Consider the following 24,753-nt stretch of genomic DNA (forward strand, 5'->3'; position numbering starts at 1 on the left):
TGCTGCTCTATAGGATACCCCACTCACTACAGGTCCCGCTACATGGAACCAAAGAACTTTCTGTGTTCTTTCCCAACTCTATGGTGGGAAACATACAAAAACATCACTTCCTCCTGAAACTTTCCCTTGGCCTCCCTCACACAAACATACACCACAGATCTCAACTGTGGCACTTAACATAATTTATTTTAATTGCCTGTTTACTTGTCTCACCTGGTTCCACCCACTAAACTGTGAGGCAGGAACAAAGGATTGCTTGCTACCACACTCAAAGTCAGTGCCAGCACACAGCAGACATGCAATGTCTGTGGTACTTTTTTACCAAAACTCTTCATTTTGTTCCCTGTCAAACCTCTTCACTCATCATTCAAGAGACCATACCTTTTGTGAAGCTTCCTTATATTGGTCCCAAGCAGAATAAGTGGTTCAAACTCTACTTACCCTAGTAAATTTTCATTATTTTGTGCATCTGCCTTTTCCATTAGGCTGTGCTACATCTTACTCATCATTACACCCTAAGTAACTATCAGTAACTGACACCTGCCCAATAAAGATTTGTTAAATCAATGTTAGGTATTTTTGTTTATCTATTTAATTAGTCATAATTGATAATTAAAGGTAATAAGAGCCTCAGTGGTTCATTTTCTTATTGGTTTATAACTTTTCCAGTGCAATAAAAACTATGAATTCTAACTATTTCAATTCTTTTAATTACTATGACCTCTTAACAGGATCACATATATTGTAGATCTACTTTAAAATTTCAAAATGCAATTTAAAACAATTTATTTTCATTTAATTTGTAAATTTATTGCAACTTCTTTAAACTCTTTTGGATTAAAATTTATTTTAGGATCATAATTAGTATTCATATCTTAAGGGAGTTCACTGAATGTCTACATACTACCAAGCATTATCTTTAGTCATAATGGCCAACTACATGAGTGAAAATAAATATTGATCCAGTGATTTTAAAAAACCAATAATGCTTTGTTTTGCTACCATGAGGTGTTTGTGAAAAGCTAATGCATATCATCAGATTTTATGTGTGGAAATATTTTTATATCTATTCTGAATATACTAGTAGATTAGCTTAACTTGTACACATGTATTACAGTATATACTTTCATTTTAGTCACTTGGAAAGAAAACTGAAAAAGTAAACAGCATGCAATGTAGCCTGTAAGTGATTTTTACAATAAAAGTTTTAGAATATGCTAGGCCAGTGATGGCAAACCTTTTGAGCTTGGCATGTCAGCATTTTTAAAAACCCTAACTTAACTCTGGTGCCATGTCACATATGGAAATTTTTTTGATATTTGCAACCATAGTAAAACAAAGACTTATATTTTTGATATTTATTTTATATATTTAAATGCCATTTAACAAAGAAAAATCAACCAAAAAAATGAGTTCACTTGTCAGAGGTGTCATAGGTTCGCATGTCACAGGTTCGCCATCACTGTGCTAGGCTCTCAAAAAACATATCTAAACACCTAAATTATTATATATTAAGTGCTTCTATAAGATAAGTTAGAGATGACTGTGTAAAGATATAAAATGCACAGTTCTGGTACCTTTATGATGAGGGGCGGATTACTGTTTAAGACTTTTGGGAGGCATTCATCTGACTCTTCTGCAAATGGTGGTTGAACAGGGAACAGATGAGCCTATCAAACATAATCAAAAGGACTATGAAAGTGAGTATTTTCATGGCTTTATTATAGTCAGTAAGTACTAACTGATATTAGTTGTAAAAAGAGACCAAATTAACATTTTTACTGTTCCTTGCAAAAATATGTTGTATTAAAGGTATATATAACTTTATATACCCAAACATACTACTTTCTAAAATGTTACCCTTCCAATTTTATTAGATTTCTGGTTTCCAATAATGAAACAAATTTTAGAAGCAAAGATTCTTTGAAGCCACTAAAGAATATAAACCTACAGAGATGCTAAAATGAAACCGAAACACTCATTTTCCAAGACAAACACTTGGATGATAAAGACAATGTAAATCCCATCCATTTAAAAACATTTCTTCAGCCCTGGCTGGGTGGCTTGGTTGTTGGAGCATAGTCCCATACACTAGAGGAGTTAAATTCCCAGTCAGGGCACATGCCTATGTTGCGGGTTCAACCTCTGGTCAGGCACGTACCAAAGGAAACTGATCGATTTTTCTCTTTCACATCAATGTTTCTCTCTCCATTCCTCTCTCTCTAAAAAATCAATAAAAACATATCCTTGGATGAGGATTAAAATCCTATATAATAAAAGGGTAATATGCAAATTGTCCCCTCACCCACCCACAGTTCCACTAGAGTTCAACCTGGGGATGGGGCCGGCCCACCAACCGCCTGGGGCCCCTGCCCCAGACTGGTCCCATCCCTGATCGCCCACACATCCTGATTGGGGGTGGAGCCGGCTGGGCAACCTCCCATGTCCCCTCCCCCTGGCCGGCCCCACGAATTTGTGCACTGGGCCTCTAGTTATATATATATAAACAAACATTTCTTCAATATAGTTTTTTTATACATCCTTGCCAGTATTGTTATCTCTTGTCATTTTTTAAAATATTTTTTTAGCCCTAACCAGTTTGGCTCAGCGTCGGCCTGCGGACTGAAAGGTCCCAGGTTCAATTCCGGTCAAGGGCATGTACCTTGGTTGCGGGCACATCCCCAGTAGGGGGTGTGCAGGAGGCAGCTGATCGATGTTTCTCTCTCATTGATGTTTCTAACTCTCTATCCCTCTCCCTTCCTCTCTGTAAAAAATCAATAAAATATACTTAAATATATATATATTTTTTAATTGATTTTAGAGAGAAAAGGAGAGAGACAGAAACATCAATGAGAGAAACACCCATGAGCTGCCTCCTGCACACCCGCTACTGGGGATCAAGCCTGCAACCAAGGCATGTGCCCTGACTGGGAATTGGTCTGATGACCTCCTGGTTCATGTGCCAGTGTTCACCACTGAGCCACACCCACTGGGCTTCAACATACATTTTTAAAGTTTCATTCAAAGAAGAAATATTTTATTGCCGGAGGCCTCTCCCCTCCCCTCCCTCCACGCAGCCAGGCCAGATCCTGGGCTCACGTTGCCGGGGCAACACCGCCAGCATCCTGCCCCGGCCACTATGGGTGCCACTATCTTTGTCTCGGGGTGATGGTTAACAAAAGTCTCGGGAGCCCGCAGGTGTGGCTATGGTCTTGCTTCCTGGGGCCGACGAAAGTCCCGAGAGCCCGTGGCCACAGCCACCATCATCTGGGGCACTTGACACCTGTGTATCCAAATTAACCGCCATCTTTGTCGGGTAATTTGCATAGTCACTCGGATTGGCTGGTGGGTGTGGCTGGTGGGCGTGGCTCAGCATATCGGAGGGATGGCTAATTTGCATGTTTGTCTATTATGATATAGGATAACAACAGCCCTAACTGGCTTGGCTCAGTGGATAGAGCATCGGCCCAAGGACTGAAGGGTTCCAGGTTCGATTCCAGTTAAAGGCACATACTTCAGTTGCAGGCTCGATCCCCATGTGGGAGGCAACCAATCAATGTGTTCCCCTCTCTCTCTCTCCCTCCCTTCTACTCTAAAAATCAATGGAAAAAATATCCTCGGATGAGAATTAACAAAAAACAACAAAGTAAATAATGGTTAATAAATGATGCATCCCTAGTGAAGTCTCAGAAAAGAGACCAAAACCCCATTTACCAAAATGGCTTTGGGCATAACAGCATGCTGATCAGTGCTCTACTAAAAAAAATCTGTAGGACTCCAAAATACAAATGTACCAACAAAAAAATCAGTACTAACCTCTGTGGCATAGATTTTGAAGAGTATCCATGAGATATACCAAGTCATCAGAAGAAAGACTCCACATAGCCAGACATGGTAGAGCAATGAGAGATTCAAGAGGCCACTCACAGTATCAAGAGGCCTATGAAATTGCCTATGAAAACAAAAATTACTATTTAATCCTATGGGGAAAAATACAGTCTAAGCATTTAACAGACTTGGGCTCAACACAGAAACAAATAAATCCTATTTGCAAATAGTAATGGTAATAAACTCCTCTCATTTTGTGCCCTATAGAATTTTTTCCCTAATACCTTCTAACAAAGAACATAAAGGGAGCCTAAAAGGAAGAGTAAACCTAAACTGGCACTCAGTTTCTTGTGTTCAAAATCTTCACTGCCACTTACTATGGAAAAAGAAAAAGCCAAACCTATAAACCAACCCCTAGAGGTTGAGTAAAATTATATTACGGTTGCTTTCTAGTTTGATACTTAAAAAACATTCAACATAACTAGCACCTCTCCTGTATACCCTACAAACAGTTCCATCGTAGTTAAAAGCACATAGCACTATTAAAAATAACTATCTTTACTTTTTAAAATATATTTTTATTGATTTCAGAGAGGATGGGAGAGGTAGAGAAACATCGATGAGAGAGAATCATTGATCAGCTGCCTCCTGTACACCTCCTACTGGGGATCAAGCCCACAACCCAGGCATGTGCTCTGACCAGGAATTGAACCGTAACCTCCTGGTTCGGAAGTCAACACTCAACCACTGAGCCACTCAGGCAGGGCACTACCTAGGAACTTTTTGAAATCTACACGGTAGAAACCATAATATCTCATAAACACCCATATATGCCAATATTCCCACTCCCAAGAACTGATACTAGTGAAGACTATATATGACACAAAGTCTCACAGTAGAATAATAATTAAAAGAACATTAATGGAGAAATTTACATTTATCTGCAAAATAAGATTTGCCCTGGCCAGTGTTGTAAAATGGTCAGAGCATCAGCCCGAGCACCAAAGGGTCTCAGGTTGAATTCCCAGTCAAAGGTACCTGGGTTGCAAGTTTAATCCAGGGCCCCAGTTTGAGTGTGTGCAGGAGGCAACCGATTGATGTTTCTCACATCAATGTTTCTCTCTGCATCTCTCTCCTCTCCCACTCCCTTGCACTCTCTCTAAACATCAATGGAAAAAATATCCTGTGGGTGAGATTTATAAAAAGTAAACAAAAATCAAGATGAAAGCTTTATTTGCCAAGTGCATGGGGAATAACTAGAACAATATACCTGATTGCCACTTATGATCTTCAACTGGTCACATGACCCTCCTCAATTTTGGTTCCTCATAGGCAAAATTAGAATAATGTCACAGCATTATGACTGTCTAGCTCAACATAGCATAGAATGATTATTGAGGACAAAAAAGAAAAAAGGAGGCATACCACGCAACTCAAGAAGTCTACTTTTTTACAATATAAAAGCTGTTTCTAACAATAAATGAATTATTGATTACTTCTGGGGACAGTAACTAGGTGACTGGAGAAAGGAGCAAAATAAATCATCTTCATTGCATGCCCTTTTTATATATCATTGAAATTTTAGACTATGTGAACTATGTGCATTCAAAAATGAACACAATTCTTGCCCTACCTGATTTGGCTCAGTGGATAGAGCATCGGCCTGTGGACTGAAGGGTCCCACGTTCGATTCCAGTAAAGGGCACATGCAGTAGGGGGCATGCAGAAGGCAGCCAATCAATGATTCTCTCTCATCACTGATGTTTCTATCTCTCTCTCTCTTTCCCTTCCTCTCCGAAATCAATAAAAATTTTTTTAAAATGAACACAATTCTTAAAAATCTTAAAGGCTCAACCAATCAAAGCATGTGGAAAGAAGTAAACATCTAAAAGGATGAAAACATCTAAAAAAGTTAAAATCAGACTTTTCATAGAGCACTTACTCATCTATCTGAAGGTTCATAGCAGTGCTAATCCAAGCTTTGGGAATATGGCCTGGGGGGGGAAATATGAAGTTATGAACATAAAAAGTTATAAAAGCAAACCTTAATCATGTTTTGAAATATGAGGTTGATGAGATAGTCAAACAGACACCAAGACCTCAGTCTAAAGTCTAGTTTGTTTAAGAATGGGCAAGACAAAAGAATAATTTCTAAATATAGGCAGTTTTTGCTTTTCAATTCTGATATGTACATATTTCAATTACCAGGGTTTAGTTACTAACACCAGTCCTCCAACTGAATTTAAATTTCAGTTACCATAGTATATTAACTGCGAGCAACTCAATATAGTATTTCTAGCTTTTCAGTAACCAAATAAGTATGTAGATAACAGATGGATAGCAAGATCCATGACCAATCACATCTCTTTCTTCAAAGTCTATTGGTGATTGGTCGCTCACATCAGTTATGCAGTTCAGGCACAGACAATGAAGCATGTAGTTGTGTTGCCTCCTTGTCTTCCACGGTAAACCCACATAACTTTTTACAAAAATGAATAACTGAAAAGAGGAAACTGGCCAAAAAAGACCAAAGTACAACAAAAAAATGGAAAGTGGTAGCACAAGAAATGAAGTTTGAAAGAAATAGCTGACCATGGGAATGCTGACATGGCTTTGTCAGACTAACATACAACTACAGGCATACCTCTGAGATATTGTGGTATTCCAGAGTATTGTATTTCAATAAAGCAAGTCATAATCTTGTAGCTAGTGAAGGGTTCTTGCCTTTAATTTGTAAAAAAATGCAACATCTGTGAAGTGCAATAATGTGAAGCACAGTAAAGCAAAGTATGCCTGTATGGGCAAACAGCTAGGCTGACTGTAGTAGGTTAATACAATGAAGTATTAACATTAGAATGATAATTTTCAAAGCTATGTAGAAAAATGGATTACATAAACTACAACTGAAAAAGGGAGACAACAAAATGGCCTTTTTCTGATCCTACTTTTTTCTATGGATATATTATACCCATAGCACAGAAAAAATTAGTCTGAAAATAGTATTTTAGAACGTTGGATTTTGTTTCTATTATGTGCTGCTACTGAGATTAATATTTTCCATCTAACTTGTACTGTTCATTATATTGAAGCTGCTGTATTTTTATACGAAAATTCACTTTAATAAATTCTACAAGGTTCCCTTAGCAAGAGAATATTTTTATTGTATTAGTACCGTTATAAATTTATAAAAAGCAATATGTTCTATATAAAGTAATGACCAAATCACATATATTTTCCTTTTTTAAAAAAAAAAAATACCTTTTTTTTTATTGTGCTAAAAAACACACAACATAAAAAATTTACCATCTTAAACATTTTTAAGTGGGCAATGTGGATATAAGTGCCTTGTGCAACAGATCATTAGAGTTTTTTCATATTTCTACAGTATCTATACCCACTGAACATACCAACTTCTCTCCCTTTTCTCCCTCTCTTCAGTCTATGGCAACCAATATATCCTACTTTTAGTTTCTAAGAGTCTGGCTACTCTACATATCTCATATAAATGGAATCATACAGTATTTGTCTTTTTGTGACTGGCTTACTTCACACAGTATAATGTCCTCAAGATTCATCCATATTGTAGCATGTGACAGGATTTCCTTCTTTTTTAAGGTTGAATAATATTCCATTGTATGTATATTCCACATTTTCTTTAACAATATTTTCCCTTAAGTAAATACTTTTTGACCATCTAAACAACGATTCAGTTGGGCTAGGCTAATCACACACATACAAATGTAGGAAACATATAAAAACAATCAAGAATGTCACTGACATTTTCTGAGCTACGAGCTAACACACTATCAAAAAGCATAAATTCTTACCAAGAAAATAATACACAATGCAGAAATTTCTAATCAAGAACAGTGATTCCATACAACTGTGTTTAACTAGTAAGAGCAAAGATCTCCTAAAGCGCAAGAACTTGTATTGCTGTGGAAAAAGAAAAACAGAATCAAATAATACACCCAAACAGAGATGTGGTTCATTCTAAAGCAAGCACATAACTATAATAGTCCACACATAAACTACAATCATTGCATAAAAGATAAAGTTCATTCTAGAAGCAAGTATCAACTATTTCTGATGTTATATCAAGTTTATCATTGATATAAAAGACCAGAATTGAGAAAATTAACAATATCAAACTATGATTATACTAAGGAGTATGGAAACAAAGAAAGTAAAAAATCATCATCATCATCATAATAGCAGCGAACATTCTTTGGGCACTTACCATGAATCAGGTACTATTGTAAGCATTTTGCATGTATTAATCCATTTAAACTTCACAAGAACCCTATGAAGGAGGTTCTATTATTATCCTCAAATTTGCAGATGAGAAAACCAGGAGGCACAGAAAGGTTAAGTAACTTAACCAATATTACCAACTAGCAAAAGGAAAATAGGAGATTTTTAATCCAGGTAGGCTAGCTTCAGAGCCTGTAATCTTAAAGATGATGCATACTGCCTCTACACTAATTTTTTTAAATGTTATTTTCAGAAAAATAGGAGACAGTGAAGACAATACTAGCCTAAGAAACAGGAGACCTGAGTTATAGTGCTCTCCCCTTTCGTACAACACTGAGCAAGCAGGCTGAACCAGCTCAATAGTTCCTTAGTGGGTACCTTCCAATTCTATCAATCTAAGAGAAAGTAATCAAGTAAGAAAAAATACGAACTTTTCCTGAAAAAACAAAACAAAACACGTATTTCTTATGAAACAAGAGTTGGCTGACAAGCAACACCGTCTCCTGTTCTTGACCCTCAAATGCCAATGAAAAAAATATTTTAAAATTATTAGAAAGAATCTAAGGAAATCTAATGAGCAAAAGATGATCTTTCCAAATTCTGGCCTTCTTTTGTGCTTACTATAATCTTATACATATAAAGGAATATGTAAATTCTTTTGTGCTTATTATAATATTGGGGCCAATCCTTTTTTAAGGAATTTCAGAAGCTAAAGTACAATAAAATTTATAGAACTTAGGTAGAAGTTATATCTTCCTACCATGTCTGCCAATTCCTATAGTATCTTACAAAAAGCAGCCCATGTGAATACTTAGCCACTAACTGCACAACTTCAAGTTACATAGGCTTATTCAAACATTTTCCAAGTGCAAGATATGTAATTGCACTATTCTGTGTTGGTGCTTTTTTCCCCCTTCCCCCCAAGCCCTCCCAACCAATAAAATTGGCATAGTTTTTGGACTATCCCTACTGTAGCTCTCACTTTAACCATTATTCACCAGGTACTGAGAAGCCAGGGAAGCAGATCGACATTTCAGTAGATACGCTGAGAAGAGCTATTATACACTCTTCTTCCTCCCAAATTGAAGTGTTTTTCAATTCCCTATTGGGTTTCTTCTGTGGTTTGGTTATCAGCTACCCTTTACTGAATATTTACTATGTGCCAGGCTCTATCAATCTTATTTAATACTTTCAGTCTTGTTGGCCTAAAATTTCCAAGCCTGGTCTCAATGTGCATCCATTTCTTTGTCCTCTATTCCATGCTAATGTTCAACTTTTCCTTATCTATCATTAATGCACTGTTTTAAATAGTGTAGGCAAATTTAAAGAAAAAAAATCTAATGAGCTAATGCAAATTGGCTAAAATTAATTTTTTTAAAAAGATCTAATTTTTTCTATTATACATGATATAAAAGAACTTACTGAATAATATGTACAATATAAACTATTTGTGAAAACTCCACCCCACAAAATATGTTATCCTATCTAATAAAAGAGAAACATGGTAATTAGTCGTACCTCCGCTACCCTTCCATTGGCTAATCAGGGCGATATGCAAATTAACTGCCAGCCAAGATGAGGGCCGGTAGCCAGGCAGCTTGAAGCGAACATGAGGCTTGCTTGCTTCAGTGATGGAGGAAGCCAATGTTCCCCGCCTGCCGCTGCCGACCTCTGGGCTTGCAGTTTGAAACATTGTTACAAATATAGAAGCTAAACAAAACCCCAGAAACCTGCTTTCATCCAGCCAAGATATCAGAGCTCAGAGCTGGAGTTGAAACAGTGTTTCCATTATAGAACCCAAACAAACCAGATACCTGCTTTCAGCAGCCGAGGCCTCAGAGCTGGAGCCAAGCCTCAGAGCTAAAGCTGGCCCAGAATTAAAAAGAAAAAGAAAAAAAGGAGCAGTTGGGAGCTTCAGTCACCCACCAGCCTGAAAACAGCCCTCAGCCCCCCACCCAGACTGGCCAGGCACCCCAGTGGAGACCTCTACCCTGAAGGGGGTGTGACCAGTGCAAACAGCCATCAGCCCCTCACCCAGGCTAGCCAGGCACCCCAGTGGGGACCCCCACCCTGATCCAGGACACCCTTTAGGGCAAACCAGCCAGCCCCCACCCGTGCACCAGGCCTCTATCCTATATAGTAAAAGGGTAATATGCCTCCCAGCACCGGGATCAGCGGAGCCGCGAGGCCTCCTGGCACCGGGATCAGCGTGACAGGGGGCAGCGCCCAAACCCCCTGATCGCCCTGCGGCTCTGTGTGTGACAGGGGGCGGGGCCACAACCTCCCTATCCACTCTGCTCTGTTCGTGACAGGGGAAGGCGCCCCAACCCCCTGATCAGCCCTGCTCTGTGCCTGATAGGGGGGAGCTCCCCAACCCCTTGATCACACCCTGCGGCTCTGTGTGTGACAGGGTGCGGGGCCCCAACCCCCTGATCGGCCCTGCTGTGTGACAGGGTGCGGCGCCCCAAACCCGCCCCACGGGCCCTGCTCTGTGTGTGACGGGGTAGAGCCATAACCTCCCCATTGGCCCTGCCCTGAGTGTGAGAGTGGCGGCGCCCCAACCCCCTGATCGGCCCTGCTCTGTGGGTGATAGAGGGCGGCACCCCAACCGCCCCCCATAGGCCCTGCTGTGTGTGTGACGGGGTAGAGCCATATCCTCCCCATCGGCCCTGCCCTGAGTGTGACAGGGTGTGGCACCCCAACCCCCTGATCCGCCCTGCTCTGTGTGTGACAGGGGCGGTGCCCCAACTCCCCTATGAGCCCTACTCTGTGAGTGACAGGGGGGAGCTCCTCAACCCCCGATCGGCCCTGCTCTGTGCGTGACAGGGGGGAGCTCCCCAAACTCCTGATCGACCCTGCTCTGTGCGTGACAGGATGCGGAGCCCCAACCCCCCTGATGGGCCCTGCTCTGTGTGTGACAGGGGGCAGCGCCCCAACCTCCTGATTGGCCCTGCTCTGTGCGTGACAGGGGTGGCGCCGCAACCTCCCCATCGACCCTGCCTTGAGTGTGACAGGGGGCGGTGCCCCAACCCCCCAATCGGCTCTACCCTGAGCGTGACTGAGGGTGGCATCGCAACCTCCCAATCTGCCCTGCTCTGTGCATGACAGGGGGCGGCGCCCCAACTCCCCAATCAGCCCTGCTCTGAGCCCGACCAGGGGCTGCACCTAGGGATTGGGCCTGCCCTCTGCCACCCGGGAGCAGGCCTAAGCCAGCAGGTCGTTATCTCCCAAGGGGTCCCAGACTGTGAGAGGGCACAGGCTGGGCTGAGGGACCCCCCTCCCCCCCCCCCCGAGTGCACAAATTTTTGTGCACCGAGCCTCTAGTCTATATACTAAAAGGGTAATATGCAAATTGACCCTAACAGCAGAAAGACTGGGAATGACTGGTCACTATGACACACACTGACCCCCAGCGGGCAGATGCTCAATGCAGGAGCTGCCCCCTGGTGGTCAGTGCGCTCCCACAGGGGTAGCTCTCCTCAGCCACAAGCCAGGCTGATGGCTGCCAGCACAGCGGTGGTGGCGGGAGCCTCTCCTGCCTCCTCAGCAGCACTAAGTATGTCTGATTGCAGCTTAGGTCTGCTCCCTGCTGGCAAGCGGACATCCACCAAAGGCTGCCGGGCTGCCAGAGGGATGTCTGACTGCCAGCTTGGGCCCGATCCCCCAGGGAGCGGGCCTAAGCCAGCAGGTGGACATCCTCTGAGGGGTCCCAGACTGCAAGAGGGCATAGGCCGGGCTGAGGAACCCCCCTGAGTGCACAAATTTTTTTGCACCAGGCCTCTATTAGGTAAATATATGTACAAATATACAGTATAGGGTCTGGAAGAATATATATCCTAAACCAGTCTCTACCTCTAAGGCAAAGATGGAAACTGGTCACAGAGGTCAAAGGAAACTTTCACTTTATCTATAGGACTTAGTTTATAATAAAAAATGATACCACAATACTCTTGCGAAGTTGTCTGACAGGCAACACCCAAAATAAGGATGATGATGTTAATAATAACAACAATAATTTTGCTTGTTATTGCTTATATAAAAAAAAAAAAAAAATGTTGCCCGCCCAGCAGGGTGTGGCTCAGCGGTTGAATGTTGACTCAGGAACCAAGAGGTCACTGGTTTGATTCCTGGTCAGGGCATATGTTCAGATTGTGGGCTTGATCCCCAGTAGGGGGCATGCAGGAGGCAGCCAATCAATGATTCCCTCTCATCACTGATGTTTCTATCTTTCCCTCTCCCTTTCGCTCTGAAATCAATAAAAATAAAATAAAAAGTTTAGTTAAACCAAGAGTACCATAATCCACCACACTCTGCTACTTAATACTCTGAAGACACATTATTTGTTTACATATCCCTCTCTCAACTGACTGGGTTCTAGTAGGAAGAGGCTGGTTCTAATATGTTTGCTCCAAAGCCCAGTCCTCAGCCTGCCAGAGTGGGAATGAATCAAATAACAGCACAGTCAGGAAATCGTAGGAACAGGCTGGGAAAAGCCTTGATGCCACAGTGAGAAATTGCAGGAGATCGCTCTCTCACCTGCCAGAGGAGGTGGTTCCGAGTTCCAGAGACAGCTCCTCCCCAATTAGTAAACTTTTTAAAACCTAGCTGAAAGATAGTTTAAACTGTCCCACTCCAACCAATCAAAACTGCTTTAGTTATACACACCATGCCTTATTGTATAAAGAATTTGAGACAGTAACTGACATATTCTATACTTACTTGCACATCCTCAAGCTCATGAAGTTCTTAGGTTCAAAAAGAAGCTGGCAGTTGCACAGAGGAACTTTGCATGAATGTCATCCTCATCCTCCCCCAGCCCTACTAGGTCACAGCAACTGCCACTACCTAGCAGGGAGGGAAAGAGTGGAGCAAAGTGGAATTTTGAGAGTGGCAGCAGGAAAGGTGGCTACAGCTCTCAAACACATGCTAAAGTCTCATGAGAACAAATCTCCTCTCCAAATGGCACTGTGAAGATCTAAGTTTTAAGTCCTAAGTTTTGCTGATCAAATCTTGAATTAATCAGGTGAGGCCAATTATATACACATACACCAATGCAATTTTAACTCTGCCAAATTCTGACATAAGGTAATGCTCAAATGATAGTTTACCTGTATGATGGGAAATGGAAGATAGTTCATGTTGTTAATAAAATACAGGAGGCTATAGCAATAGCCCATAAATGCTCCGGCCAGTAGGAAAAAAAGGTGATATTCGTTTAAGCAGGCTTGTGCAGCAGGGCCATCTAAGCTGAAGGGAAAAAGGTGGGTTATTAATTCAACAGTCAGGGACACATATCACTGTTTTAGGCTCAGTATTTATTGAAAGCAACGTTCTGACTTAATCACTTAAGAAATGCCCCAAATTCTAAAAAGATGGTTTGGTTTAGGTAAGTGTGGGCAAAAGATTAACAAAACCCCTTTACTTAACTGTCTAGATCTATCCCCTAGAAATCTGATACGGGTAAGAATGTGTCCTGAGATATAAGCAATGCTACTGACAAACTGGAAAACTGCACCTGGACTAAGAGGAACTATAAATAAACTATATACACCCAGATGCCACAACTCTGGCTTCTCTCTGTGTTGTCTCATGAACTGGGCAATCCCTCATAGGGACCCTTTTCACTGAAGAAAATGCATCACCATTAGGAAAAAAACTGCCTTATATGAGGGTAGCTGGGGCACAAAAGGAAATCAAGTATTCTGTAGTACTCATGAACATTGTTTTAAAGTCGGTGGAAAATAGGGAATTTAAGAATACTTCACTTAATCTTTTCTGATTTTTAAAGTCACGATATCAACTTGCAATTCTTATCAATGTTATGTGTTCAAGAACTGTATAAATTACAGTGAAAGCATTTTACTAGAGGGCTTAGTTAAAATTATTTTAGGATTTTTTCTTCATTTTTTCCATACTATCCTCCTTCCAACTCCCATGTCAATGCCACCTCCTTGGCTCCTCAGGAGAATGAAATGGAGGGCCCGTCAGCCTCTGCTTTCTCCAAACCCAAGAAAAAGAAATCGTTCTCCAAGGAGGAGCCGGTGAGCAGCGATCCTGAAGAAACAGCGGCAGTGGAAGTCTTCCCAAAAGGAAGCAATCTTTCCCCGAAGAGGAACCAGCTAGTGACCCTAAAGAGGCAGGTAACAGGAGGGTGTCCAAGAAAAAGAGGACTTTCTATCCAAGGACCAGCCAGTCAGCAGTGGAGCTGAAGAAGCTGCTGGCAGGAAGAGCAGCAGTTCCAAGAAAAAATTCTAAACACTATACCAGGAAGATTAGAATGGACATTTTCCTAGTGGGGTATTTCCCATCCCAACCCATCTCCAATACCTCAATAAAAACAAATTCAAAAGAAAAAAAACTGCCGCTTCCTCTAAGAAGCTATGCCATCTCCCTGCTTCCTGAATTCCCCTCAGGTTTTTTGTGTTTTTTTTAAAATACATTTTATTGATTTTTTATAGAGAGGAAGGGAGAGGGATAGAGAGTTAGAAACATCGATGAGAGAGAAACATGGGTCAGGTGCCTCCTGCACACCTCCTACTGGGGATGTGCCCGCAACAAAGGTACATGCCCTTGACACAAATCGAACCTGGGACTCTTCAGTCCACAGGCCGACGCTCTAGCCACTGAGCCAAACTGGTCAGGGCTTCCCCTCAGGTTTTATCTGCACATCTCACTTTCTTCCTAGTACAACCTATTTCTCACACATTCCCATTTCTCTATTATATCAATTGGGGTCCATGGGTTAAATCCCCTATTGTCCTCAACTCTCAAGGAGTCTATAGTCTATGTGTAAATCACTCTTATAATTCCAACAGCATCTAATATAGCACCATGCAGAGAATAAATCTTTCTAAAAAACTGTTGAATTCAAAACATAAAACATTAAAAACATTTGATGTATGTAAAAAAGCACCTTTTATAGAAGTCTAGAAAGCAAACAATACCCATAAACTATTAAAATATACAAGTCATCTCTGGCTTAGTAACTAAATGAGATTCCTTAGAAAAAAAATATCTAATATTACCTCTCAGTACCAGTGCAGGGCACCACAAGAAAACTGTATCGGCCCTTGGTTATCACTGCAGCACACCAAGCCACCATCATTCCCATTGCGGCATGAATAAGTGAGTGCATGAGCTGCTGAGGATGAATGATTTTCCCTATCAGTTCCAGTCTGGAGCACGGAATGGAAGGCACAACTGCAAACAGAACACATTAATGTGGCTTTATAATCTGCAGTATATGAGTACAGAAAAAGTCCTAGTTAAAAAATCTGTAAGTTAAATAATTTGAGAAAATATTAAATACAATGGGATGCACACAAAGAAAGAAAAACCAAAGGACCTAGAAAGATGAAATATAAGGGTAGTATAAGTAACATTTTCCTTTCTTTTTAAAATTTCCTAATAGCTCAAATAGTACCTACAGTGGAACTCTCCTGTCATAAAAAAAATTTTTTTTAAAAAATAGTGCTTGCCCTCTAGCAAGTTATATTTGCATTTTGAAGATTAGCAATATACAGTCCATCTGTAAAAAATAAATCACAAAGTAGGTAAATATTGACAACACTGAATACAAAAGTAAATATTTATATGGGAATTTCTAATACCCTTTTTAAAAATATGTTTTTAATTGAGTTTAGAGAGAGGGAGAGGAAGAGACAGAAACATCAATGATAAGACAGAATCATCAATCAGCTGCCCCCTTCACCACCCTCACCACCCCCCACTGGAGATTGAGCCCGCAACACAGTGATGTACTCTGATGGGAATTGAACCGCAACCTCCGGGTTCATAGGTCCACACTCAAACACTGAACCACACGGGCCAGGCTCTAATACCTTTTTGATAATCCAAAGTTTTCTAGAAGTGAGCTGGGGGAGGTGAGTGTGGGTATGAGGTGAGGGATGTTGACCACTGAAACAACGATTACAGGGTTCCCTAACCTATCTATGTAGGCATTCTTCTTTCAATATATTCAAAGTGAAGAGGCTGCAGAGATGGAAAAGTGTGAAGGGAAAGGGCTTAGGTGCTTGACCCTTGGGGAAGAGGTTGCTATCACCTCTCCCTCTCCACAAGACGTGCCTACAAAGGGCAGTGTGAAAGAACACATGCTATAAGCCAAGGAGTCCTGTACATGGTTTAAACAGAAAAAAGATCCGTCAGCTAGTGAGGGATTAGGAAAGCAAAGGAAAAGGGTATGTATTGTAACATCCAAAGTAGGATTTGAAATTTTATACCATATCTAACAAGAAACTACGAAGAGCTAAAAAGAGGATGACATTCTAGTTAAAACAAGTAGTGTGAGAAAAAGCTTCTTATTGTATCTTAACGAGAGACTCAAGGAATCTAAAAGGCAAGAGTGAGATGAGAAACTGAGGGGGAAAAAATGCTCTGGAATGTAGCAGGTGATTATCCCGATGTAAAACATAATATTTTTAAGTTTTTGAGAAACTCTTAGAATATATTTGAGAAATATCTAAGAAATCACCTGTCCTAATCTCCTACCCTACAAAGACATCCTATATAAGAAAAGGCTAATATGCAAATCGACTGAACAGCGGAATGACTGGTTGCTATAACACACACTGACCACCAGGGGGAAGACACTCAACGAAGAAGCTGCACCCTGGTGATCGTGCGCTCCCACAGGGGGAGTGCCACTCAGCCAGAAGCCGAGCTCACAGCTGGCAAGCGCAGTGGCAGTGGCAGGAGCCTCTCCCACCTCCATGGCAGCGCTAAGGATGTCCAACTGACAGCTTAGGCCTGCTCCCTGTCCATGAGGGGAGCGGGCCTAAGCCATCAGTTGGACATCCCCCAAGGGCTCCTGGACTGTGAGAGGGCGCAGGCCTGGCTGAGGGATGCCCTGCCTTGAGTGCATGAATTTCGTGCACCAGGCCTCTAGTTACTTTGATAATACACTAGAGCCAGATGCACGAAATTCATGCAAGAGTAGGCCATCCTTCCCCTGGTTGCTGGCACTGGCTTCCCTCCAGCACCCAGGACCCAGGCTTCCCTCCAGCCGCCGGCAGGCACCCAGGACCTGGGCTTCCCTCCGACTGCCGGCAGGCACCTGGAACCCAGGCTTCCCTTGCAGCCCCAGCTTCCCCAGAAGGAGGTCTGGTCTAATTAGCATATTACACTTTTATTAATATAGATACAGTGAATCACAACTTGAACATCAGCTATGAACCATTAAAAGATCTAAATTGTTTTATTGTGGTAAAATACACTTAAAGTTTATCGTTTTGACCATTTTTAAGTGTACAGTTCTGTGGCATAAGTACATTCACATTGTTGTGCAAATATCACCATCATCCATCTCCAGACTTTCCCATTTTCCACAGCTGAACCTCTGTCCCCATTAAACAATTCCCAAACCCTCCTCCTCGAAGCCCTGGGCAACCACCATTCTACTTTCTGTCTCTATGAATTAGACTACTTCAGGTAGCTCCTATGTGGAATCATATAATATTTGTCTGCAGAGGTCAAAATACTTTTTTTAGAAGAGAAATTAGCACTCAAATTTTAAGATAAAGAGTTCAAAAAAAAGAAAAAGAAAAAAAAAAGATAAAGCGTTCAAAGTATATGATTCGGCATACCATTTGTAAAACTTTAACATAAAACACAGCCCCTATTATACACACTCATATACAAAATGCATTGAGTATGCCCTTAATAAAATAAATTCAGACATTTTTAAGATAATTAACTTTTGAAAACTCACCTGAATAGAACTCCACATTGAAAATACTTATTATTATTATTACCACGGACAGCAGCAGGAAGTAAAAAATTACATAGGAACTATATAGATCATTGAAAGAATCTAAAACAGAAGAAAGAGAAATTACTAAAGATTATTCAGTCGTGTAGTTGTATTCAGTATACTGCAACAGAAAAGGGGCTTGAATCACAACTTTAATTTTAATTTTAAAGTTATCCTTTCGCTGAAACCGGTTTGGCTCAGTGGATAGAGCGTCGGCCTGCGGACTGAAAGGTCCCAGGTTCGATTCCGGTCAAGGGCAGGTACCTGGGTTGCGGGCACATCCCCAGTGGGAAATGTGCAGGAGGCAGCTGATCGATGTTTCTCTCTCATCGATGTTTCTAACTCTCTATCTCTCTCCCTTCCTCTCTGTAAAAAATCGATAAAATATATTTAAAAAAAAAAAAAAGTTATCCTTTCTTTAAGAATGTCCTCATACACTGCTGACAAGACCTATAGGATATCCACTCAAGAACTACAATGTGAGTTATTTGGACCAAGCTCTGGGTCCTTTAAAATCTTATATAATAAAAATGTAATATGCAAATGGTTGTTACACTGTGAAGCGTAATGACCGACCACGTAACGACTGGATCAGCAGGAGGGTGGGGCAGTGAGCCACAAACCGGTGGCAGAGAGCTACAGGAGAGGGCAGGGCAGCAAGCTATGGGGGGGGAGGGGGGGGGCGTGGGGGTAGCTACTGGAGGGCAGCAGCGAGCTACTGGCGCACAGATTCCTGCGCAGGGCTACTAGCTATATTGTAATTTCTTTTAGATAACCCAGATGTTAACATCAAACAACATACTACCATATGCAAATATATTTCATCATGTGAAACTGAAATACCACATTTAGTAATATACCAACAAGTTTTTTTTAAAATGTAAATATTTTTCAGATTTCTTCCTACAAGATGCAATTAGCCCTATAGCTAAAAAAGTAACACTTCTGGAAATAGTATAATCCATAAATCATCTAAATTAGCTGAAAACAAAAACAATGAGGATATCCCTGTGAAATACTAATACATTTACATTTTTAGAGTAGTTCATCAATAATCCATATAAAAAATATGGGAAACTTTAAAATATGTATGTATTATGCCTAAAAACATGAATAAAAGAAATAAAAACAGCAAGGACATATGCTTGCTGAATAGATTAACACAATTATAAAACCAATTATTTTTAAAAGTATAATTCATTGACTAAAATAAATAATATTTATTAAGCATCCACAATTAAACACAAACATTGTACTGCTAAAAGAAAGACTTGATCCATGTTATTGGAAATAAGTAAGGAAAGAGTACAACTTTATTTTTTTTAAATGTAGGCAGCCAAAGAAAGGCCAAGGAAATGATGTATCACCTACCCTGAAAACCTGAGGCATGCCAGATTCTATTCAAGTTGCTACGAGTACAACTTTTCTGGAAAGACTTTGTGAAGCAAAAGTTAAAGAAGACAAGTAACATTTGATGGAAAAAAATGGCATAAATCAAATCCAATTTATGAGACTGGTGAGAAAGTGCTATTAGGATTAAAGAACACCTGGCCATGAAATGGCAAAAAGTTTATACCCTAAATTCCAATTCTGAACAACTGATAATGGCTCTAGATTACAATATTGAATATTCTGAGATTGTGACTACACAGCTAAGATCAAAAGATTAATGAGTAATACAGATTCTGGCAAAGTGGAGAGAGAAGTACTTGCCATCCCTGCAATGGTTTATGGCTTAATTTCATCTGACCTATGGGATCCATACAAGAAGTGATTGATATGTCTCAACAAAAAAATTAACATGACTTTAATTCTTTAGCAGCAACATCTCCAAAGGCCACTAAGTAAAGCTTTGAACTCCTTGAAAATTGACATTTTCTTCTGAAAAATTAATTTAACAACACACTTCTCACTTTCTAAAGCAAAAGAAATTTATTGTTATTGTTGTTGAAGAGGATATAAAAATTATTTCAAGAGTATTTGTGCTTCTTAGCTTTAAGCAAGGCTTTAAAGACTTCAAAACCTAGGCTGGCAACATTTCTCTCTTTTTATTTTATTTTTTAATTCTAGTATAGAATTAAAAATAAATAAATCCTAGTGCATAGAAAAACACTGGTTCTGAAGTCAGAGGCCAATGTTCAAATCCTACTTCAGTTACTCACCAGCTGTATCTCTGAAGGCTTTAGCCAGAGTTTCAGTTTCCTCATCTATAAAGTAGGGTTAATACCTCTTTACTACACAGGGTTGTAGGAAGAATAAGAGGCAATCTACTTCAGGTGCTTAGCACAGTGCCTGGCACACAGTTGATAGTGATAATTGATAGCCCCTCATCAATCCTCGCATTTAACTCTATGTTCTTTAGTTTTTAACTCTTTTCTCCTTTTCTCTCTTCTCATCTTTCTTCCTTATTAGCCACAATATAGAAATAGAGTATTCCTAATTTTAGACAGGTTTTTTAAGAGATATCTCATATTTCTATCCACAATATTTAAATAGATAAAATGAACAATTCTCCTTAAAAAGACAATCTCAATAAAGCTGTCAAAAAGAAGAGACAAACAAATAAACAAAAATTAAGTTTTCCTTTACATGGTCTTCTAATGATTTTTTTCATGTGATAATAAAGTCTCTGATAGTTTTACTAATCCTATTATTATACTAGAGGCCCGATGCACTAAATTCGTGCAAGAGTAGGCCTTCCTTCCCCCTGCTGCTGGCACCGACTTCCCTCCAGCACCTGGGACCTGGGCTTCCCTCGCAGCCCCTGCTTTGTCTGGAAGGTTGTCTGGAAGGACGTCGGTCTAGTTAGCATACTACGCTTTTATTATTATAGATAACGAAAAGGTGTAAGTTAGAAAGGAATGCCTTAAGATTACCGCAGTGACTATTTTGCTAAATAAGCGGTAATTAAAAACAAATTTGGAACATAATGCAATTTTTATGTTGAAAAGTAGGTCCTGTACATTTGTTTTCCCCAAATTGAGTATCACTTACCAGACAGCCACTGTATAGGATGCAATAAATCAATGCTGCTGAAGATTATAAACACTGTGGTACAGATGGGTAGAAGCAGCACTGACCACACAATACTTGTAACTATCCTCCACCCCAAAACCTGTAACAAACAAAATCAACAAAATCATTCAATCATGAAGTCAGTTAAACTAATTTCAGTTATGCAAATCCTATCTTTTCATACAGGATGCTAATCACTAATATTTATACCCAGATCATAGTCTGTGCAGGTATACATAAACCTCAATGTTTATTACTATTAATAACTTTAATTTACACACCACTGTAGAATCTTGTATTATCAGTGAACTTGTGGTTATGTTTGTCCAAAGTCAGGTGCCACACTAAATATCCTGGGGGGAAGGGGGGCAGAATTACAACTGTATTTTACAGCAATTAATACTTGTCTAAGTTTAATTGACAGATATATCAGCATCTAAAAGCTATATATTTTATGGGAACCACCTGTCTACTGCAATGGTGTTTACGATTACTAGATACGTATTCCCTATTGGGCAACTGACACATGGTATTCAGTCTGAATCATCAGTGCCTACCACATAGGAGGCACAAGATTTACTTTTGAATAAGTGAATAAAAAAGCAAAGTGAATACTGAAGGGTTCTAAGCATGACGATCGGATTTATATTTTGGGCGGTAAAACACCCTGTGTTTGTAACCTGGCTATGATGAAGATGGATCAGACGGGTCAACCGCCCAAGCCAAAGGTTCCAGCCCGTGTCTGAAGGAAGGCAGCGGCAAGGGGAAAGGAGGCTTAAAGGGGGAAATGGATCCACGTCTGTGAAACACATTATACAGGACAGCGGTGATTGATCCCAGGGGCGGTAAAGAACAGGTAAGACTTCAAGACTCAAAAGCTCTTAGCTTGGGATACAGGGTAGCTGGCGGTACCGCTGGGGCAGCCTAAAAGGGATATTACTCCTTATCTCTTTGTCCTGCACAGAACGGATGCAGGACAGGAGGTATCAGCTAGGAAGTACTTGCTCATCTCAGCCGCACAGCGCACACATTCCTCTAACACAGTGGTTCTCAACCTTCCTAATGCCGCGACCCTTTAATACAGTTCCTCATGTTGTGGTGACCCCCAACCATAAAATTATTTTCGTTGCTACTTCATAACTGTAATTTTGCTACTGCTATGAATTGTAATGTAATTATATAGGGTGTCCCAAAATTCACGCAAGAAGTAATTTTGATAGAAAACACGTTTATAATTGAAAATTGTAAATTTTTTATTGATTCATAAAGTATACAGTATAGGGTTGTGTATGGAATAGCACATCGGGTAAATGGCCGCCACAGCTTTGCTGGCACATACGCAAAGCCGTGGTCTTCATTGGTCTTCATTGTCCCTGCTCCTGGGCCATAAGTGGTACTTGGTAATGCTTATCAAATTGAAGGGATTGACATCAAAGGGCAACAGATATCAGAATCTGATTCAATAAACCAAGTAAAAAAAACTAGGCTTTTATTTTTTGTTGTTGTTGTTGTTGTTAATGCTCACACAAAATTCAAATCTTGCGTGAATTTTGGGACACCCTATACATGTGTTTTCCGATGGTCTTAGACGACCCCTGTGAAGGGGTCGCGACCCACAGGTTGAGAAGCGCTGCTCTAACAGTTAACAAGGAGCACCTGTCCCGTGTACCTAACCCACCCCAGCCTCTGCTGAGTGCGCCATTCACATTCTCTCCAACTCATCGCATTCTAATCCCGGACCGACAAGTCATTTATGTTGCACCTCCAACTAGGCACACCACCCCTGCGTCCACTCTTCCCCATTCCCAGCCCGAGTCCCACGCACGTCAGCCCTCCCACTCCCATCAGTTTCCACTCTGGACTCCCCTCTCACCCCCGAACAAGCTGGCACTCGGGACACCCCGCACCCAAACACCCTGCACCCAGCTTTCCCGAGCACACTCCTCCCACCCGGTAACGAGCTTCCACTCAGGACGCCACGACAGCCCTGTCACAGGCTCCCCTTTAGGAGGTCCCTGCCCCACGCGCTCCCCACGCTACACCCGGCCGGTCCCTCCCCCGCCCAGCACGCACGCGCGGTCAGCGCCCAGGCCCCGCAACCCCCGCGGCCCCCACTGCGGTCCCGCGCACAGCACGGCGAACGCAGCACTCACGCGCCACAAGATGTCCCGCGACCCGCCGGCGCAGGGCCAACTCCCAACCGTGGCCATGGTGATGGCGGGCCCCGCTCTGAAGGGAGCCGGAGACTGCGAGCCGGCCCGCCTCGGTGGTTCAAAGAGAGGAAGGCCCCAGGAGGACCCCGTTAGGGCTGTCTGAAACGCTGCCTGAGCGAAGCCCGGCCCAGGATCCAACCCATCCCTCCGAGATTTCGTCTGGACAGGCCCAGCAGGCCAGGATTCCCCCGCAGACACGCGTCCCAAAGGGGCCCGGGACGCCAGAACTCGCCCTCGGGAATCGAAAAGGTCTCTCCGAAGCAGGGTCCGGCGAGGCACCAAAAATTGGGGGCGGTGCTGCTGCATGCTGGGAACTGTAGGCTCCACCGCCTCTGGAAGCAAGGACGAGCGTTGCATTCTGGGACTCGGAGTTCCAAAGTACAGCATGCTGGGAGACGAAGTCTTCCCGACGGTACCTGGTGGCATGCTGGGAATCATAGTCCTTTATGAGACATACTAGAGGCCCGGTGCACGATATTTGTGCACGGGGGTGGGGATGGGGTAGCGTCAGTTGGACATCCCCTGAGGGGTCCTTAGTGCTGCCCAGGAGACAGGAGAGGCTTCCGCCATGCTGCTGCACTTGCCAGCTGCTGGCACTGAGCCCAGCTCCCTGTGGGAGCACACTGACCACCAGGGGGCAGTTCCTGCTTTAAGCGTCTGCCCCCTGGTGGTCAGTGTGCATCATAGTGACCGGTCATTCTGCCATTCGGTTGATTTGCTTATTAGCCTTTTATTATATAGGATACAGTACTAGCCACAGTATTGGTGGATCAAAATTCTACAGTTAGAAAGATCTGGCAACATGAATTGCCCTGATTTCTTCAGATTTTACTTTAACTGACTGCCTGAAAGTGAAATCAAAGGATGTTGTGGCCCTCTCCATGAAGGTACTCACTGATTTCACCAAAATGGAAAATTATCTTTCCCTAGAGATACATTTGGTTTTGTAAAATCTGGTTTCTAATTCCATCCAGCTCAGCCACTTGGTAAGTGGAATATCTTACCCTCTTTAAGCCTCCATTTCATCCATAAAATAAGGATTTTTTAAAATGGCATTCAGTGATGTTGTGAAGATATACTAAAATACTATAAAAGTATTATCATTAATTTCCTGCTAATCAGGAAAAAGGCTTTTCACCAACCCAAGTCCAGTCAACATTCAGCACTCTTGCCGTAACCGGTTTGCCTTAGTGGATAGAGCGTCGGTCTGTGGACTGAAAGGTCCCAGGTTCGATTCCGGTCAAGGGCATGTACCTTGGTTGTGGGCACATCCCCAGTAGGAGGTGTGCAGGAGGCAGCTGATCAATGTTTCTCTTTCATTGATGTTTCTAACTCTCTATCCCTCTCCCTTCCTCTCTGTAAAAAAATCAATAAAATATATATTTTTTAAAACATTCAGCACTCTAAAGACAGACAGATTCAGTGAATTCTCACTCTGAAGCTTATAGTCTATTGCAGTGGTTCCCAAACTTATTTGGCCTACCGCCCCCTTTCCAGAAAAAAAATATTACTCAGCGCCCCCTGGAAATTAATTTTTTTTAATTTTAATAGCTGCTGGGGTCCAACCCCAGCGGGTCCAGGGGTTCCCAAAGGTGTAGACGGAGTCGGCGAAGAAGGAAGGACACAGAGACAGCGTTCAGTTGATCAGCAGCCTAGCCAGGATCTCCAGCCAGG

At 41.6% G+C, this 24,753-nt stretch overlaps 1 protein-coding gene across 9 annotated transcripts in view; it reads right to left on the reverse strand.

Annotated features, from left to right (window-relative positions):
* Positions 1 to 23,210, reverse strand: part of NDC1 (NDC1 transmembrane nucleoporin) — a 54,391-nt gene extending 31,181 nt beyond the window's left edge. For 7 of the 9 annotated variants that reach the window (XM_036349673.1, XM_036349672.1, XM_036349680.1 and 4 more), the window contains exons 1-9: positions 23,020 to 23,174; positions 20,846 to 20,966; positions 17,810 to 17,911; positions 15,108 to 15,282; positions 13,191 to 13,329; positions 7,656 to 7,764; positions 5,771 to 5,822; positions 3,817 to 3,952; positions 1,578 to 1,670 (exon numbers count right to left, since the gene is read on the reverse strand). In XM_036349673.1, coding sequence (XP_036205566.1) covers positions 1,578 to 1,670; positions 3,817 to 3,952; positions 5,771 to 5,822; positions 7,656 to 7,764; positions 13,191 to 13,329; positions 15,108 to 15,282; positions 17,810 to 17,911; positions 20,846 to 20,966; positions 23,020 to 23,076 — 984 coding nt within the window. In that variant the 5' untranslated portion in view covers positions 23,077 to 23,174. Of the gene's footprint in view, positions 1 to 1,577; positions 1,671 to 3,816; positions 3,953 to 5,770; positions 5,823 to 7,655; positions 7,765 to 13,190; positions 13,330 to 15,107; positions 15,283 to 17,809; positions 17,912 to 20,845; positions 20,967 to 23,019 lie in introns of all 9 variants that reach the window. The other 2 variants (XM_036349674.1, XM_036349675.1) reach the window with 2 other exon arrangements.
* Positions 23,211 to 24,753: the final 1,543 nt, after the last annotated feature.

Source organism: Myotis myotis, unplaced genomic scaffold (assembly GCF_014108235.1).
Source record: "Myotis myotis isolate mMyoMyo1 unplaced genomic scaffold, mMyoMyo1.p scaffold_m19_p_2, whole genome shotgun sequence".
NCBI classification, from domain to species: domain Eukaryota; kingdom Metazoa; phylum Chordata; class Mammalia; order Chiroptera; family Vespertilionidae; genus Myotis; species Myotis myotis.